Below are 17,240 nucleotides of genomic sequence, written 5' to 3'. Positions count from 1 at the left end.
GGATTTTTTTCTTGCCAGCACTAGTATGAACACTAGTGGGGATCCGTTATAAACGGTGCTTCCCAACTCTCTGGTAGAATCCGTTGGGTCTCTGCTGGCTTGTAATGTTTCTCAGTGCACGGTGACTCAAGTCATACTGTGCTTTATCCGTCAGAGCTTTTTTATTGTTTTCAAAAGGGATAAAATCAATAGCCTAAAATGGCTTGCATCTTTAACCCAGTTTTGCCTCTGTCAACGGGTGCAGCCACATGAACGTCCCTGCAGGAGCAGCCGTTTGCCCCGAACAAAAGGGACCGTGCATCCGCAGCACTCTTCTTCCTTTTGCTGGAGGCATCCTTCCCAAAAGCATGCAGATGATAACTGCATCTCCTGCTGTACCTGTAACAATTTAATTGTGTAAGTCAGCCCAGTCAAGCATCCCCAGCTCATGACTGGGAGACATGAAATTCATTGTCATTATTGTCCCTGTCATTTTGGATCATTATATCCTGCTGCAGAATTTTCCTCACTCCAGTGCTTTCTTACCTCCAGGAAGCAGGGATTATGGCTGAGGTTGGGGTGGGGGCAGGACTGTGAACTACATTTACCTCAGGGGAGCCACAGATTAAATTGGCTTTGCTCTCTGACTTGCTGGATTCGTCTGTTTGTACGCTCTGGGTTTAAGGTTGGAAATGATGAATATTCTAGTGAATTCTGTGCCCCTCTCTTTTCTTTTTTTAATGCTCATATAAGCAAAGGATGGGTTTTGTGTCCCTTAAGAAGAGAACGGGGAATAATTCTTCAGATCATGTTACCTAAAAGATTTAAGATTATTCCTGAGCAAAATGACATTATTTGCACATTGTGCCACAAACATCTGAGCGTTCCCCAGTGTGTCGTGGCTTTTAGGGGAAAGACTCCATTGAAGCATGTAACTCTGCTGTAATTTATATGTGTGCATTTTATGTGAACTTAATGGTCGGTCATTAGTTAATATGTACACGGTTCCGTATTGTAGGTATCGTTATATGTATGTTGAAGGAAAACAGATTATGGGATGCCTGTACGTCTTGCTGCTTCTTCCCCTGCTCTGGTGGCTGTCCCTGTGTCAGCATAATGGGTCCAGAGCAACCCTGGTCCTCGGGAGGGGCTGGGGACGTGCATGTTGCTCATCTTCCTCGCCACGCTCCTCCGCTCCCATCAGCAGAGTTCACCTCGCCCAGCCTGTTCCTGTATCCATTCGTGCGCTGGGTTTCTCTAGGTTCAGGGGAGAATTGTCTGATCAGGCAGCGGCATTTGAACAGATGGGGTGGATCCCTCCCCCCGTGGCAGCCCTGCCTGCTCTCCGCTTGGTGCAGGAGATCCCTTCCAGCTGGCACCTGCCTGCCTGTCCCGGGCACTTGCAGCGTGCCACGTCCCTGCCCTTGGCGGCTTCACTGCCTCTGCCCAGCTCTGGCACAGCACTCTGGCCCTCCCGTGACTTCTTGCTCCCTGGCTGGTCCCCCCCACCCCTGGCCGGTCTCATGTGTGTCCCACCTGCTGAACACAGCATGTGATAGCTGACAAACCGATCGCTGCTTTGTTTAGGCTTAAAAAATAGCTACTGCGGTGTGCAAAGCAAACTTTGCCTCAAAGTTAAGTTTGCCCCAAATTTAGGCTGTTAACGTGAGCGCTGGGAGTACTAGTCAGCTCTTGTGCCATGCGGGTACGCAGTGAGCTCTGTTGACATCATCACGTTTCTTTCTGGCACGGTGGCATGGCCGCAGCAGAACTGCTGTGACAGTTGTGCACGGTGACATTTTAGCGTGGTTTCCATAAACTGACAGTGACAATGTTTAGTTTCATTTTAACACTGTGCTTTTACTTACACTGACATTGCAATATGATTGTAGTGACAAGTTGAAGGCTGATACAAAAGAAGTGGGAAACAACATAATTATAAAGCAGTAGCACAGAACAGTAATTCCAAATTTTGTCTTTCACTTGATGTGCCTGGATATTGCAGCTTATTTTTGTATTCTGATATCTTAGTTTCCGTACAAGTTTTAGCTTCTGTACTGTAACTTGGCAGTAGACTTGATTAGACAGACATTCTCAGGGTGTTGTGGTTTTTAGTTTTTGTTTTGTTTTTTTTTTTTGTTTTTGTTGTTGTTGTTGTTTTTTAAAAAAGCTTTTATGGACTTCCAGTCTCTTGCTTGTGTTACTCATTTGTTTATAATTCTGTATGTAAGTTGGAATGTATCATACTTTCATTTCCTAATCTTCATTGTGATCTTGCTTGTTTTTATCCATACACGCAATTTGTTTGGTCATAGGTTCCTTCATTCCTTTAATCTTGGTTGATGAATATAATCTTGACTTTCTTAAGTTCCCTAAGCTTGTCTTGTAAAATAGTGGTTACATTGCACCTTGGGTGGTCTCTGCAGTGTGCTCTCAAGCTGTGTGTGTTAAGGTTTGATAAATGTAGCTGTTACTGGTAAATGGGCATTAGTTCTTTCAGACCCTTGAGGAGCAGAACCTAGAAGTCAGATGCTGATGGTTACCTCTTCACCTCTATGGCTCGGAGGAAAAGGGAAGTTTATTTCTTGTGGCCTAAGATGGTGCTAAATGGAGGAAGCAGAAATTATTTAAAATGACTGCTACTGGATTATTTAAACTTGATGTGTCAAATCTGAGCTTGAATGTTACCATAAATTTACCTGTGAGAAGGCTTTCCTTTCCATTAAAGCTCCTACAGAGTGAGGGCTGAAAATACCTGCATCTCAGGGCAGATCTGTAAGACCTAAAATATGTGGGGTGTGTGGTTCTTTCCGGTGCAAAGTGCATATTTAGCTCTGTATCATTCTTCCCACCTGGTTGGGCCATATTTCAGCAGCACGGATATCACTGTGGAAAGCAGAATTCAATTTATACATGATTTGTATGACACTTATTAACAGTCTGGTGTGATATTGCTGTGTTGTTATATGTGGGTGTGATGGAACTGATTTAACTGAGTCAGAAGGCTCTTCCCTCTGAAGCAGTCCAAGAACAAATGTGTGCTTGCTACGTATCCTAGAAAGTCTGTTAGTTTTCAGTGAATTTTTGACTTAAGTTTCATGTGATTCAGAGAGCAAGAAATAGTTCAGGTCTGAGGGCATTTTTAATGACTTGTGACTCACAAGTCAAATTCGATGTTTACCTCTGACCTTACTCTACTTATGTTTGGGGAAAAGAACTTGCTGACTTCTTTCTCAGAGAAGTCTGGAACAATTTTGAGTCACTCCAGCTGATTCATAATGCCTAAACTTGGATGTAACTGATTTCCATATGTACAACAGATGTTGAGTTCCTGTTTTAATGCTTGTAATAAAACTGTTCATGCAATTAAGCACTTATTTAAAAATTAGAGGATAACGGGTAGTCCTGGTAACTTAGTTATCTATAGTAATGTATAATTATCGCTCATTAGCCTTAAACTTGGTAGGGTTTTGGTAAAGTTTGCATATACACAGCAAGAAAACTTCCATGCACGTGAAATTACTTGACTTTGTGCATTGCTTTTCTTCACTATATGCACGCAATTATCTAGTGCAAGGCTGCTGTGAGAATATAACGTACAGGTACAGAAATATAGTTTTAACATAGCTTTTAGGATATCCGTGCTTTTGGGGACAATGGGTGTCATTGCGGTGATCCAGTAATATCTTTGTCTTGATGCTGAGTGATAGGTTTTTGGGTATGTTCCAAATCCAAGTGACTGCCTCATGAGTTGCAGCTGAGTATTCTAGCTAAGTAAGTGGAGCTCACTGGTGTCAGTAAAGGAGCAACGTACATGCAAGAGATTAATTTGCAAGTATTTATTTTGCCTTTATCCCCTCAGCTTTTTAAAAGAAGACAAAAACCCCACACCTGCTTATTTGTACGGCTGCATTATGTAGGGATATAGAATTGTGACCGTACTGTGGGCCTAGTTGTATCATTCAAGTATTTCTGTTAATGTATTTTTCCTTTCAAAAGAAGCCTGGTAGGTGGTTCTATGGAAGGATCTGCCCTCTTGAATGTTCATTAAGACTGTCATATAGTTTTTTGCATGGCTAATTTCCAACTCTCCATTAAACTTGACCTCCACAGCAATAACTAGATATGCCTAATCAGAAAAGACTGTAAATTGTGGAAAGGTGAGAAGGCTTTCATGTCTGTTGCAGGGACCAGCCTGCTCTTTAAAGCAAGAAGTTTGCAAACCCACATATTACAGCTGTGCCATTGCAGTAGGAGCCAAAGCCATGTTTGTGGCAGTTGCTTACGTGCATTATTTCAAGACTAATTGTCACACAGCAAGTATACTCAGTAGTGAAGTATAAATATAAGTATGTATTTATTTATATATATATATATATATTTATATCATTAAAAGTTTATAATGAACAAAAGCTACCCTCTTAGGATTAAAAGAGCTTCCAGCTTTTTAAAAAAAGATACAGTCACTGGCTACTCTGTGCTGTTGATCTTCAACTGAATAGAGTTGCAACAGAGAAAGCAGGAATTGGTGTAAGCATAATAGGTGTCAGAGTGTGACACAGGACAGAATATACTAGAACTACCAGAGTGCCTTATTAATACTGTGGTTTTCACACAACTCTACTGCATCAGTCACAAACAAATTTCTACAGTCTGTGGGCTTTGTTACCACTACTGGCAGTGGCTCAGCATTGATAAAAATAAAATTGAATGTACACTATGTGCACTCTGTGGGAGGATTCTTTTAGTGCCAACGGAAGCATTGTCTGTTCGTCTTTGAAGAAGTACAACATTTGCTACTAAGGAATGAAAATAGAATTTTCCTAAATTACACAAAAAAGAAATTATAAACCAAATGGCATCACTGTTGGTTTCACCATGATGTAGGACACACTTACACAAAATGTCTTTGCACACTAAATGTCTTCAGCAGTATGCCTTCTAAGAATAAGGGATTTTTTAAAGAGGATTCAGTGTTAATTTGGTGAAAGCACTTAGGCCAGCATTTCATTAAAAGCTAGGTTGACTGCCCTTAATACAAATCAAAGTATTACTCCATTGTTACTGTATTACAAGCAGATGACAATAATGAATAATGAGATGGATGATTCTTTCAATTTTTCTTGCTAGAAATAACTAAGGGGTTTAAACATCCTCTTATTTTTGAGACCTGTCGTGGGAGAAGTTGTAAAGAAAACTCAGCATGTTCCATCAGTTGGCTCTTGGACGCTTCTTCCAAAGATGCTGAGGTATGACTGCCTTTCGCACCACCATTGAGATGCATCCAGCTGACAACTGACACGCATACTACAAACAAGTGCTTTCAAAACTAGCCCTTGGGCAACAGGACTGAAGCAGCAGTGACCTCTCCAGGGCAGGGTGTTTATGAACATCTGCTGTTGGTGAATGTCATAATTATAATTTCACTATATTGCCTACAGGTTAGTTATGAGATATGCAGGAGCCTACTCATTTATGGAAAAAAGATGCCAAATTAATTTAGCTTAGCCATTCTGTTATAACTTTCTGACTTACAAAATTTGGGAAAGAAACCCATGTTATCATAGAGGGTTTACTGCTGGTAGCAAGGGGGAGTAATTATTTTTGTTGTTTTGCTTTGGAGCACCAGTGGCTGCTGTGAAGGACAATGGATGCAGAGCTGTCCTGAGTAGGTAATTCAGGACCTTCCACAGGAGCTTTTGGTTGCCTTGCTATTTATCACACAACTAGCCTTGAGTGCCCTGGGCATCTTCTGAAAATGGTCATAGTGCTCGTGTCCAGAAAGCTTTATGTGGCTGTTCTGGAGGAAGCTAAGCTTGGAGATGCTTTTATTTTGGGTTTGGAGGATCTGTGGGGAGAATAGTGTTTAACTGAAAAGTCAGAAAGGTTGAGATGCAGAATCTTTGCTTTGCTTCATCTTTCTATTTCTCTCTAGAGCAGAAAGGATCATTTAAGTACCAGGACACGTACCAATCTCCTTGAAATAAACATTCCTGATTCCAAACTGGCACACATGTAAATACTGACTGTTGCTTTTAATCAGCAGAAAATATGCTTTGTCAACTGTGAATAGTGCTGTAATAAGAACTGATCTGACTGTGGTACCTTTAGGATGGGGGGCGTGCATGGAAGAACAGCAACTGCTTCTTCAGACTTTGAGAAAAAATGACAGTTGCATACAAGGTGGAGGATCTTAATGTAATTGTCTGGGGGAAAATGTGCACATGTGAGTTGGAGGGTTTAAAAAACACAACCCAACCAAATAGCTGTTCCTGTATAAAAAAACTTTTGTACTGTTACCCCATCTCTACCAAACGCAGTATTATTCTCCACAGATGATAAATTTCTGGGCCAGTAAGTCATTCTTCATTTCTTTCAAATCTAGACCTCTACAGATCTCTGCTGTTTATACTATGAAATACTCTAGGACTCCACACTGTAGACCACATCACTCTGAAGCCAGTGGTTTTTCTAGATGTGTAGTTAATCAGGAACTGGTTATTTCCCAGTCCTCTCCCTGCAAACACATTACATAGGCATTCAGAGTTCTTTTTGGACAGCTGAGAATTGAGTAATAGCAAGGGATTTCTCACATCAGAATAATGAGGGGAAAATGAATGAGAGTTTCAGAGAAGCCTGAAAACGTTTTCTTGAACACAGTGGTCCAAAACCTGAAATGCACCAGACATGCGCTTAGCTCACTGACATTATGAGTGTTAGGAGTTTCAAGAAAATGCTGAGCAGCTCTTGGATTTGGAGCTTAATAAACAATTGTTCCTTAGATGTTTGGGGTTTTTTTTAGAAATTATACCTGTTTCTACGTGATTTATTCTGCTGATTGGCTTCTCTGGATTGCTTTGGGTCTGGCCAAATAAGTCACAAAACTGGGAAGAGGCAAGCTTGCAAAATTTAAACAGTAAGACTTCCTATAGACCAAAACTAATATTGGCTAATGCTGCAAATTGTGCTGCTTTTGTGTGATGAACCCACACCCTGTATTAGCCAGAGATGACCAAGTTGTATCGAGTACCACTTTATGCACAGATGGCAAAAACATATTGATGGAGGATCAAGAAATAGTAAGGAAACCCTCTTGGCCTTGTAGTCCTCCTACAATAAAAAAATAAATCTTACCACACAGACACGGGTACTTCAGGGTTTCATTTATGCATAGACCTCACTTGTTTGAGGGTGGCATTGCTGGTTTGTGACGGGTTTCTTGTCCTGTGAAGCCAAGACTTGCAGTATCCTGTGGGTCAGGTGGTCCCCCAAATCAAGCACCACGATAAAGAGGAGTGTCTTTGGAACACTGCACTTCCAAAAGCCTTCGACTTCAGGCTGGAGGAGCATGGCCTGGATTACTTTAGAATCTGTGCTGTATTCTGCTTTACATAGAAGCAGCTACTGTAATGCAGCTTGTCACTGTTCTTTGTCTTTTTTTCTCCCTCTGTATATGAGATGTACATTCTCTCAACCTTGCACTAAAACGTTAAGGTTTGAGGTAACTGTCGTGAGGTCATTTTATCCATTCCCTGATGCTACTGCAACGTAAATGTTGATGCATTTATTTAATGATTTGCCTGCCACTTCTGACAGATGGTTGTTTAGTCTTATGCATCTTGTGTGATGGAGCATCCCCAACTTTTCTTGACATCTTGCTCAGTTGTTCTGCTGTTCTTTTTTGCAGTTTATTCTGGGCATTGTTTGCTTAGTTGAATTGAAGTTACTATTTGTTTCTTCATCGGTGCTTTATCATGTTACTGTTTCTGTACGCCTCGCATAACTTTTTTTTCTTGTAGTTGAAGACTGATTGCACTGTATGGTCTCGGCTGTGTTAGAATGAGAAGTTTGGGGAGGGGAGGTGGCACCTTTGAGGCCATTGATCCCATCTTTATAACTTTGCCCTTTTAGCTAGGAACAGATTATTTGCGCAGTGGTTTGAGATTGCACAGGCAGAATCAGAAGGACCAAACTTTACATAAACCATTTATACTAAATGTTGGGAATGCTGGCAACATAAATCAACTACAATATCTATTACAAATTTATCACTTTATCAGTATTATCTTTGATAGAAGTGGTCCAAACACGTGGGGAAGTGAACCGTACCTCAGGAAGTTTAGCCCTCTTGTAAATTAATTATTCAGGACACACAGAGCCTGGCCCCTTCAATGTATAGTAATTCTTTCTAGCCAACATCCAGGACTTCTAACTTCAGTGGCAATAATAAATAGCAAAAGTCTCAGGTGAAGCCAGTATTTCAGAGTAATTAATCATCTTCCCCTCGTGGTCCCTCCGCCTCTCTCTTGGTCTTCTTTAACGAGGGAATTTCAGTAATAAATCTTTAATGATATATGTTAAGGATCCTTCATTAATTCTTGTCTACTTATTTCTCTTTTTTTGATGCTTTTATGTTTTATGTTGGGAAGTTAAAATGCATATACAAGAAAAAAAGTTACAGGAAGCTGGTAATTTGGCACAGTCTCTGGAAGGTTGTTTCTTGGATGTTGAATGTTGTGTGGTACACTTGCTAGTAGGAATTGTTGATTAATACTGGTTGGACTGTCAAACGAATGCTTAGATACAGTTACAGAATTACAGCATGATTGCGTAGGAAGAGATAAAGAAAAAAGCGATTTGTCTGCTCCTAATTTGCAGGCGATTGAGTGCTAGTTTTCAGTTTCGTAACATGCAAAGGCTGTGGCGTGTTGTATGGTCTCATAGTCTCAGGTGCTACAGAGGCCCGTGTGGGTAACGCAGCTGGGTGTGTTGCTTCCCGTACAGCGGTCGGATGCTCCAGCACAGCAGAGGGAATGTATCTTTAAATAATTCTCGTTAGATGCGAGCAGCCATCACGCCTATTCAGTGTGACAGGGACAGATGTGACAGATCGGTTCTGACACGCTTCCATACCACAAGTCCATGGCTGGAGGTGACTGGTGTCCTTCCTCTGGTCCCGTCCCCGCTGCAGGACAGCACAACGATGCACGGATGAACCTCGCCATTGCCCTCACTGCTGCCAGGTACGGCGCTGCCACGGCCAATTACGCTGAAGTGCTGCGCTTGCTCAAGACGACAGACCCGGCCAGCGGGAAGGAGCGCGTGTGTGGGGTACGCTGCAGGGACGTCCTAACAGGTGGGTGCCTTCCCAGCAGCGCGGGGACCCAAAGGCAGCCGCCTGCCCACCTTCGCTGGTCGGTCGGCGAGCGGTGCAGCACTGCATGCCCTTCCATCTGCATCACCCTGCTCGGCGGGTGGAAGCAACCTGCGGTGGGTTGTACTGTGCCACAGCTGAATAGAAAGTGCAGCCCTTGAGGAGACCGTACTCTTTTCGTTAGAGAAACACAGAGATAACGAAACAAGAGAGGAGTGGGGAACACTGCTGTTTGTAAATATCAATGAACCGACAAAGGAGCCATCTTCCCAGAGTGCAGTGGCATACCATTAGTGTCAATCATGTTTAACTTCTGTCAGATTTTTCACTCAAATCCTAGTGTTTTGGCAGAGTAGACTAAGCTTTACATCCAAACCCTTCTGTCAAGCAAAGATGATATTGTAAAATGCTACGTGCTGTACAGTAATAATCCCATTTACCGAGTCTACAGGTTGAGACTGAAATCTCTTGTTTGAGAGGCAGATTTCAGCTGAACTTCTCCCACCCAGTCTATCTTCTTCTGCCTTTACAGATAAGATGGTGTTTCACTGCAAAACATTTTCTTTCAAATCTGGTGTTACATGAAAGCTTTGTTAATTTTTAAAAACCATTCCAGCTGTTCTGTTCAGACAAGCACGATATACTTTACAGTAGGTTAAGTTCGTAGATAGATTAATAATAGTGAGTGTCAGTGAGCAGGAAAACAAATGGTGTATGTGATTGATACTGTTTTCTTTCACAGGGCAGGAATTTGATGTCAAAGCCAAATGTGTTATCAATGCTACAGGACCTTTCACAGACTCTGTGCGCAAAATGGATGATCAGGAAGTACCAAACATCTGTCAGCCAAGTGCAGGCGTGCATATTGTGATGCCTGGTTATTACAGGTAACGATATTCAAAGCCGAAACCATTTGTAACAATCTCTGACGGTGCCTGTAATAAATAAGCTTGCAGAGATGCATTTGTGGGTTTTACGGTAGTTTTGGATGAACAATTCTCTATTTATTTATTTATTTATCTATCTATCTATCTATTTATTTTTAAAAAGAGGATTCTGGCACTGTGCCTATTAGAAGAACAGTTTCACATATTCAGAAAATGCTGAGACCTTGTAGTTCTTAGTTAAAACTCACCAAGGCAGAACTTGCGCTGAAGCAGAAGGGTGTTTAGGCAAAGCATCTACAACAGACTTGTGAAAGGCACCTTTTTTGATAATGAGTTTGAGATGAGTGTGCTGACTGCTTGTTCACCCCCACCTTAAGAAAACAAAAAAGCATATGAAACCTTCCGGAGGGGTTGCCACCTTCATAAAAAAACTCTTGTCCTATTAAATACAAAGCTGTCTGTGCAATGACACTCTGCCACTATACCCTGCCACATTACGACTCCACTTGTAGCAAGTATGAATGCAGCACGTAAGCACTGTAATGAGTAGTTCAAAATAACATGATTAGATTCTGACACTGCGGTGGACACACACCCATGGTTGTTTTGGTGGAAAGGACTTGCCTCCCTCTGCTGCCCTTGTTGCAGAAGAGGTTCCCGTGGCACTCTGAGAGCGCTCTCTTTCCTTATTTGCTGTACAGAACCAAATCCCTTTCTACCACATAAGCTATGTCAGTTGAAACTCAAATATTACCTTTGGTTTCTGAAGTCATTAGCATCCTAATGGAAATTCACATTTATAGACTTATCCCAATTCTGTTGATACAGTGCACTTTACAATAATGCCTTCCGTATCATCATTGCACTCCTCTGTGAATATGAATTTAGACTTTCAGTGCACAACATGGTGGCTTTTGCTGGAGCTGTCCCAACAGGGCATGACCATAGACTGTAAAATCGAGGTGGTTTTGGCCTAGTGTAAGATCACTCTTGCATGCTGTTCCTTTTTTGGGTTTTGGTGTCTTTCCACATGAAAAATGGGAAAATGGCCTGATAGCAGCTGTAAAGCACTAGCAGCGTGGGGAAATGGGTTGTAATCCTGGTTTGCTCATATACTATGAGAAGGGCATGTGTGATTGATTTTATGGCCCTACAGCAAAAACATGTAAAGGTTTAAGACTTTGACTCACTTTGTAAATTCAAAGTTGAAGATGGCTTGATATGTATGAGGGCTCTAATTTATTTATTCTGTAATAACTTAATAATTTTAATTGGAATTACAGAGAATTCTTGTTCTCCTTGTTCCCCTGTGTATGTCAGCATGTGGGCATTACTTTTCTTGTAAAATAGTATCTACCCACATACTGCCTCCACAGAACAGCTGATTAGATAAAACTGTACTGAATTTCCTTGAAGTGGGATAGCTTAAACCAAGGAGCTGTCTGCTAAATAGAAAATACTTGTGTTATTTAATCTTAGTTGTATCAGGTCTTCTGGTGCCAAGGAATATTCCTCAACAAACAAAGATTGTAATTTCAGTGTGTCCATTTGCCTTGTGGTAAATCTTTTATAGAATTTTGGCCCATGCTTACCCAAATGAACATTTTTTTAACAGGTAGAGGTTTTTATATATAAACATAGTTAAAGTTTTGTAAAACTGATGCTAACCTAATGCATTCGTTTCCCATGGGTTTCTTACTCATTTAGGTTCTTCCTTAATAGTCCCACTATTCCTCCTCCCATTAATTCTATTTTTAGTACGTGCATGTCTATTCTAGTAGCTATGCAAGTCTCTTTCACTCCCTATTGTTTAAGTATGTTATCTGCTAAAATGACAGGATTTTGGCTGCATTTGTTCAGATAGGCTTCCTGCCTGAAATGCGTCTATGAATGCAGTACTTTTTTCCCCTTCTTTCTGCCAAATTTCAGATGGTTTATGTCTGTCTTGAATTTTCCTCTCTGCTCTGCATTCCAGATTCCAGGTAAACTTGTGTGTTAAACCTTAGTTCTACTCTACGAAAAGATACTTTTTTGTTCTTTAACTGCATTTGTGGTGCTTTGGTCAAATGCTTCTTCAACTAGAGGTTTCCGTGTATCTGGTCTGCTCTGTAAAATGCCATATTTAATGTCTAGGAATGAACCATGTACTGACTTCAAGCTCAAGAGTTCAGATCTGTCCTTCAGCTGAATCATCTTGTCTAGTTCAGTAGTCTATAGCTTCTTACGTTCTATGTATACTTCAGTCATCTCTTTCCAAGATTTCTTCCTGATTTCTCATATGTTCGACATATATTGCCCAATTTAACTGCATTTTTTTTTAGGAAAGGAGGCTTTTTAAAAAGTAGTTGTTTTCAGTCAATTCTTAAATATCATACTCTTGCTTTATCGTTAGGCTGGGTACCTTGATGTTTGTTTTGCTGACAGTCACTTCAGAGCCATCTGTATTATACTCCAAGACCATTTGCTACTCTTATTTCCGTGTAAAGACATTAATTTATACCTCATATTAGAGTTTACAATCCTGAACTTACCCATGTTAGTAGTCTTTATAGTCTTTCAAAATTACTAGAGAAATCTTGCAATGGCTGATATTGCTGTAGCTCGCATCCATTCTGTAATCATAAGAATTCATGTCTTATAAAAATGTGTTGTTTCAGAATTATTCTTGGTGTGTAGTGGCATGACTCTAGAGACATTCCAGAACAGCCAGTATTTAGGTATTAGGATGCTTCTTTTTGATGGGAAGCACCTTATTTTACATTTTTTTTAGTGGCTCTTCAGTTATTTATATAAGATGAAACAAGCATAGTAATAGGAAATTGAGAGCGCTTACCAGGACAGCTGGTAGTCATTAATTCAGTAAGTTAATCATCACATGGAAAACTGTTTCATCCTTTCTTATCATTTGCTGTGTAATCTGATGGAAAACACTTCAGTCCATAGGTGTTGCGGTGAAACTTAGTTTTAAGTCTTTACTTGTTTCTCTTCCTTATTTTTAACAGCTTTTACAAAATCACATTAGACATTTTCTCAAAGTACAACTTTTTTTAAGTTTTCTGAATATTCTGATACTGTATATTAAATCTCTAGTTTTCTCTGTCTCTAAATCAATAGCTTTTTCATTTTAAAAAGTAATCATTTGTCTGACGCGATTTACCTTTCACAAATCTGTGTTGACTTCCCCTATTAAATTGTACTTCTCCAACTGTATGCTTAAGCTGTCTATAAATATCATTTAAAAAAGTTCTAATATACATGCTATGTATAAAATTTTCAGCTTCTCTTCTAGCCTTTCCAGATATTGAAAACTTACCTTCAGTAATCAGTTCAGACTTCCTAAAAACAAAATATTCAGTGATTCAGCTTGTGGCTCTCTTGAATAGGTAATTGATATCCAAGCAGGTCTTTGTCTGCCTTCAGCTTATTCTGTTACTAGTTATTTGAGTCCATTGAATTATTCCCCTCTGATGGTCCTTACCACCACTGACATACCCCCCCATCCTCCTTCCATGTACCTCCTATAGCCTCCTTCCATTATCAGAAACAGATGCAAAACCTGAAGACTGCTAAACAGACTGCAAATGTTTTTACAAGGACTTCCAGCACCTGAAAGGGAAGTCCACATCTTTCCTTTGAATGAAAATGAACAAAAAAAGGGGCAACTTAAATGTTTTCATATATAAAAGCTGTTTACTTTGAAATGTCTATAGAAGCCTTTTGTTTTCTGAAATGTAAGCAGAGCTATTTAATAATTCATGAGGATAAATGGTTTTGTACCTGAGGATTATTTTTGGTTTTGATGTTATACCAGAAAACATTGATACATAAATTTTCCTGTACGAAGAATTACAGTTTTTTCTTCATTTTACTGAATCATTCTGTTTGTAGTACTGGCATAAACAAATGAAAAATCTCTGAATAGCAGTATCCAGTTAGTGTCTCTTTTGTCTTTTTTTTTTCCTCAAAACACGATTCCCCATTCAGGAATGCAAGAGCGGGGAGCATTCAGAGTATAATTCTTGGTCAGAATCCCTCAGGAGTCTGTGGGTGCTCATCCCTGTTGAAGTGGCAGGTGGTTAACAAACTCGGGCTGTGGTATCACTGGAAGTTTAGGGTTCAAATGTACTCATAATGCTTATGATTTCACTGTTGCTGTTCTCTTATTTTCTTTACTTTTTCTGTCCGTTGCTAACGCTCGCCCCCTCCTGCCCTACATTCTTTGTGAATACAGGGTGTAGAAGTCATTGGGATTATGTATGTCTTTTGTCTTCTGTTTAGGGTGCAGATAATTGATAACTTGGGTTAATAATATTTCATCTTTAAACTTTCATGTGACATACCTAGATGCATCAAAACAGTACTGGGGTTCTGTGCTTACTTCTTCCATTTTATTGTGCATTCCGTTTCAGCCTACCCTTTCCTTTGTGGCATAATATAGACGATTGTCCATTTTTTGATTAAAAGCAGTTGTTCATTTCTAATGAGTTTCAAGTAATTGTTTTAAAATTTTCAAATGTTTGTATTTGAAATTGCAATGAGCAAGATTTTCCAGAGTGAATGGAGATGTGACGTGCCAAAGGCCTGATGGCTCGATTTAAGGTTGTGGTCTACTAGCTTGCTTAGGAAATCAAATTGTAGTAATATCTGAGCATCACATTCAAGGGCCTTATTTCTCTCAGATCTTCTGGGACTACCATATAAAGTCAGGTCATGGCCACATGTGAAATCTCTGATTTTTTAAAAATTTTATTTATTTATTTTAAATAATTTGATCTAAGAACAAAGGTAATATTCTAATACCTTATCTGGGGTACCAGGTGTGCAAAACCAGAATCCCTGGATATGCCTGACCTGTTTTGAACCATGTCCCTTCTTTATTTCAGCCCTGATAATATGGGTCTGCTTGACCCAGCCACCAGTGATGGTAGAGTGATTTTCTTCCTGCCATGGGAGAAGATGACTATTGCAGGGACCACAGACAGCCCAACTGATGTCACTTCCCATCCCATACCAACAGAAGAAGATATAAACTTCATTTTGAATGAAGTGCGCAACTACCTTAGTGTTGATGTTGAAGGTAAACTTTTGTCAGCTGTTTTTCCCTGGGAAGGTACTGATGAGTCTGTGGCATTTCAGTTTGAGTAAGTGCTGTCTGTCTTCCGTTTTTTTTGTGACTCTGATAGCTATGGTTCTTGTGCATCTGGGAGTTTTTAAAACAGGTGGGTCACAAGTGTCATCATGAGCTATAAAATGATGCTTTGCCCGATATACCTGCACTACTTGGACTATTTAAATGCGAATCTGTTGACAGTTGCATGTTCAGATTTCACATACCTTTCACCTCCCTGGGGCTAGCTGTCCAGCTGCACGGCCAGGTCATTCTGGTCAAGGTTTGCAGGACTGGGACAGTTTGGTCATACATCAACACAAGTACATCAAGTGATTCACCTGTTTTTCTTAAAGGGAAAATTGTCCTGACTTTTCCCATGTCTTTGTTTTTATTTCCATTTTCTAGGCACTTTATTCTTAGAATTTACTTTTCTTGATATGGTGAATATCTAATAGTGTCAGATTTCAGGGGGAGGGGAAAGTACAATGGGAAGAAAGGCGAGTTTATAAAAATTACTTGTTGATAGTTGTTGCCTTCGGTAGCTGAGCTGAAAACACATTTGTTGTAAGATGCTGGCCTGCTTTGACTCAATGCTGGTTTAAAGGAGAGATGTTTCTTTCCTTCATAGTGAGGATGGGTTTTATTTGATTATTCTGTGAAAGCATTTGTACTTTTGTATTTCTGTTGTAGTAGCAGCATTAAAATAAATCTGAAAAGCACTGGGTCAGTAACATTGCAACATTCTGCAACATTTAGGAAAACTTGCTGTCTGGAGGTTGGAAATGCTAGATTACTTGTTTCCTGAAGTGGATAATTGATGGCTTTGTATTGTGTGAAGTTCAAAAAAAGTCTTCAGGAAATGTACCTTGAGTTTCTTCAGCAGAAGTCGATAATAAGTAAGTGCAGTAGGCCAGACTGGTAGAGTTAAGAATGGGAATAAGATGGAGATTTTGCAAGTTATTTTACAGAAGTACATTATGAAGTGTTTAATTCTTTTGAATGAAACCTACCTAGGTGCACGCTGTTTTTCACATATGCAATTAGCAGTGTTTATAGATTGGTTGTTATTGAATTAACAACTGTGCTGGCCATATCAACTCACTGCAGACCTGCCTTTTTGCTGCCAGAGACAGTGCCAGGGTTATCAACTTACACAGGCTTGGATGTGTTCCAACTGTTTAATTATAGTGTCACGCATGCTGCTTTTTCTAGTTTCATTAGTTTATAAACGTAATATGGTATCTTATTTCTGTGATTAACACTTCATTTTGGCAGGTTAAACATGCTGGCAGAGCACCATTGATTTCTGAAATCTATTTGGTGTTCTTTGGGGGATATTTTTACACCCTTTTACTGATTTTCAATTACCATTTATTTGAAAGTTGTGTAACAAAAATATGCTCCAAAGACTTCAGTATAAAGTAAATCTGTCAATCTTAATATTGCAAATTTAATAAGCAACAAAATTAATTTCATTAAATTCTCTATTTGTCCAATGTTTTTTATATTTAAAAAGGTGACTTTTGGAGGCTATGGTATTTCTCTACAAATGGGAAGGGCTTTTGTGACTACTTGATGCCTTCAGGTTTTCTTCCTCCAAGTTTACTGAGAAGTCAGGGTTGGTCTTGGGGATATACCTGTAACTGGACAGGAAGCAGAAGAGTAGCACAGGGCAACAAAGTAGTAAATGGCCGTTAGGTCAGGCTTCTTGTGGAGTGGCATGGTGTTCCTGATGCAGCGATAAGGAGGAAGAGAAGGCAGGGCTGCAAGAGGCAGTTGTGTTAGGAGATGTGGACTTCTGTTGGGTGGTTTTGACAAGGCAGCTGGGCTCTCTTGGGTTGCTGTGCCGTGACAAGCACTGGCGTAAGGGTACAAGCTTTGGGGATGTGCTACAGCCAGCCACAACCTTGCCAATAAATTTCCTCCATGTCTATCTGTGTAACTGCACTTATGATTAAAGCTGTGGATAAAGATGACTTGTCAAGAAGAAAACTTGGAAAAATAACCTACAAGCTAGAGGAAAACCTTTGAAGTCCTAAAAGCAAATGTTACACTCATGTGGAAAGAACTTGATTTTGATTTCTGAAATGTAATGTAAGGAGTTGGACTC

The 17,240-nt window shown here is 40.0% G+C and overlaps 1 protein-coding gene across 2 annotated transcripts in view; it reads left to right on the top strand.

The window, feature by feature from the left end:
- The window catches only part of GPD2 (glycerol-3-phosphate dehydrogenase 2), a 64,069-nt gene that overhangs the window by 34,541 nt on the left and 12,288 nt on the right, over nt 1-17,240 (top strand). For both annotated transcript variants that reach the window (XM_037398017.1, XM_037398018.1), the window contains exons 7-9: nt 8,951-9,115; nt 9,876-10,020; nt 14,904-15,097. In XM_037398017.1, coding sequence (XP_037253914.1) covers nt 8,951-9,115; nt 9,876-10,020; nt 14,904-15,097 — 504 coding nt within the window. The remainder of the gene's footprint in view (nt 1-8,950; nt 9,116-9,875; nt 10,021-14,903; nt 15,098-17,240) is intronic.

This window comes from Falco rusticolus, chromosome 8 (assembly GCF_015220075.1).
Source record: "Falco rusticolus isolate bFalRus1 chromosome 8, bFalRus1.pri, whole genome shotgun sequence".
Taxonomy (NCBI): domain Eukaryota; kingdom Metazoa; phylum Chordata; class Aves; order Falconiformes; family Falconidae; genus Falco; species Falco rusticolus.
The sequence above is the reverse complement of the archived record's forward strand: the minus strand, read 5'-3'. Positions and strand labels throughout refer to the sequence as shown.